Source organism: Triticum aestivum, chromosome 2B, assembly GCF_018294505.1.
Source record: "Triticum aestivum cultivar Chinese Spring chromosome 2B, IWGSC CS RefSeq v2.1, whole genome shotgun sequence".
Taxonomy (NCBI): domain Eukaryota; kingdom Viridiplantae; phylum Streptophyta; class Magnoliopsida; order Poales; family Poaceae; genus Triticum; species Triticum aestivum.
The window spans coordinates 779,350,437-779,352,724 of record NC_057798.1 but is presented as its reverse complement, the minus strand read 5'-3'; the positions used below and the strand labels follow the sequence as shown (position 1 = coordinate 779,352,724).

The 2,288-nt window shown below is 67.6% G+C and overlaps 1 protein-coding gene across 1 annotated transcript; it reads left to right on the top strand.

Annotated features, from left to right (window-relative positions):
• The first annotated feature begins 6 nt into the window (after positions 1-6).
• Positions 7-1,336, top strand: LOC123047350 (uncharacterized). Its single transcript, XM_044470882.1, has one exon. It carries the CDS (start codon positions 81-83, stop codon positions 1,056-1,058), a length of 978 nt encoding a protein of 325 aa, XP_044326817.1. The 5' UTR covers positions 7-80; the 3' UTR covers positions 1,059-1,336.
• The last annotated feature ends 952 nt before the right edge of the window (positions 1,337-2,288 follow it).

The following is a 2,288-nucleotide window of genomic DNA, read 5'->3' as shown; positions in this document are numbered from 1 at the left end:
CGTCGCACGCCCACCCAACGCCGACGCGAGCTCTCCTCAGCCCAGCACAGCCCACACACCACCGCCACCAGCGAGCGCAGATGTTTCTCACCGACAAGTACCACGCCCTGCTCCCCCTCCACTCCGCCCCCGCCACCCGGGGCCCCCGCAAGGCGGCGGCGGCCGTGCCGGCGGTCACCTCCAGGTTCGACGCCGCCCTCGCCGCGCGCCTCGCGAGCCTGCTGCCGCTGCCGGCCTCCCCGCTCGCGGCGCTCGCCCGCCTGGCCGACCTCCTCGCGGCCACGCTCGCGGACGCCGTGCCCGCGCTCGCCGCCGTGCCCGGGGACGCGAAGAAGGACGCCGCCGCCGTCGCCGCGCACCTCGACGCCGGCGTCGCGCTCCTGGACGCCTGCAACGCCATCGCCGCCCGCGTCGACCGCCTCCGCCGCCGCCGCCTGCTCTCCCGCCTCGCGCTCCACCTCGTCTCCTCGTCGCCCCCGAGCCCGTCGTCCCTCAGCCGCGCGCGCGCCGCCCTCGCCGACCGCGGCGCGGGGGCCCCTGCCCTGCCGGCGCTCCCTTCCATCCCGTTCGTCGACCCGCCCCGCGGCGGCCGCGGGCAGCAGCTCACCGCCGCCGCGCGCGTCGTCCTCGCCGTCAACGCCGTCTCCTCCCTCGCCGCGACAGCCGCGGCCACCATCCTCGGCGGCACCAGCAGCACCAACCGTGACCCCACCTTCCCCCAGGTCACCGGCGACCTCCCGTGGGCGGAATCCTTCAACGCGGTCTCCAGCCAGCTCTCCGCCCTCGCCAAATCCGCCACCAGCAACGAGATCGACGCCGCGGACGAGGCCGTCGGCAAGCTCGCGGCTGTCCTCGAGGGCGCGGCCCCGGAGGAGGCGGCGCTGCGCGCGGCGACGCAGGAGGTGGAGAAGCGGACGGAGGAGCTGGCGGCGCGGCTGGAGCGGGTGTCGGACGCCGTCAACGGCGTGTTCCGCGCGGCGCTGCGGCTCCGCAACGCCGAGCTGGGCAGCTTCATGGCGGCCGGACCCGCCGGCAAGGCGCCGCGCAGTAAGAAGTAGCCGTTCGCCGTTCACCGCCGTTACTAGTAGTACTAGCAGTAAGTACAGTGTTCGTGTCCAAGTGTATACAGCGATACAGACAGAGTCAGGTGCAGTACAGTACAGGACTACATACATACATACAGCCATACAGTGAGGGTACTGCTGCCTGCGTGTGTGCGTCGTCAAGTCAAGGATGGAGGCCACATGTGAGGATACTTTGCATTTTGCACCCTTTTGGAAATGTGGAATCCGGTTAAAGTAAATGGAAAGAAAACCGTCGGAAAATTGCTGCAAAATGTTGGCCTCGTGTTTTTCTCTCTGTGACTTCTGATGCTTGCGTCATGTGATGAGCTTGTGCTTGACATCTTTCCTGGCCTCTCTGATCAAATGCAATGGATTGCACATACGTATGTGGCCGCGCCACAGCAGAGCACGCACGGGCAGTCAGTCTCCACGACGCGGCGCTTGGCCATGCCGTTCTAGACGCGCGACGTGCGGACCATGCCGCCACGCCAGCCCGGCCGGCGATTGACCGACGGGACGCTCTGCAAGTTGCATCTGCTTGCCGGCGGCGCAAGAGAACCGCACGTTGAAATGTCAGCGGCGCACGCACGGGGCGAGGATGTCACGATGATGGGGATGGCGCGGTTGCCGAAGCCGGTAGGGCGAGGTGTGCCGGCGACGCCCACTCTTAACTCTCCCAACAACAACCGGCCCGGTCAAGTACCGATGCCGATGCCGATGCCGATGCCATGTCCCCTGCGCTCGCCGCAGCCGTGACGCCACCGAGCACTGGCTGGCCGGCGCGGGCGCACGGTTTTGCTGCCGTCGCGGCAAAGCGTGTGCAGCCGGGCAGGCAGGCTGGCCGCCCATCCGACACTGTCGACCGACGGAGGCGGCTGTGCTGGCGAGCGGCGCTTGCGCGCACACTTGCGCTTGCTACTCCCGGTGGGGACGCCATGCCTACCCCTCGCTCGCTACTTGGCTTGCCACACGTACGTGCCCGCGCGCGCGCGTACTGCCAGGTACCACTGCGTACGACACCGTGGGCGTGCCGTCTCCTCCCGACTCTGCTATGCTAGCTGCACGCGAGATCCGGGGGCTTCAGTTGCACTTTGCCGGGCCATCATCTTCCCGAACATACTAGTGCTCGCGTTTTACTGATTTTAGTGGGACCGCCTATGCGTCAGTTAACTGAAGATAAAATTGCATCGGTCACTTTGACCCAGAGCCCTTCGATCTTCATCC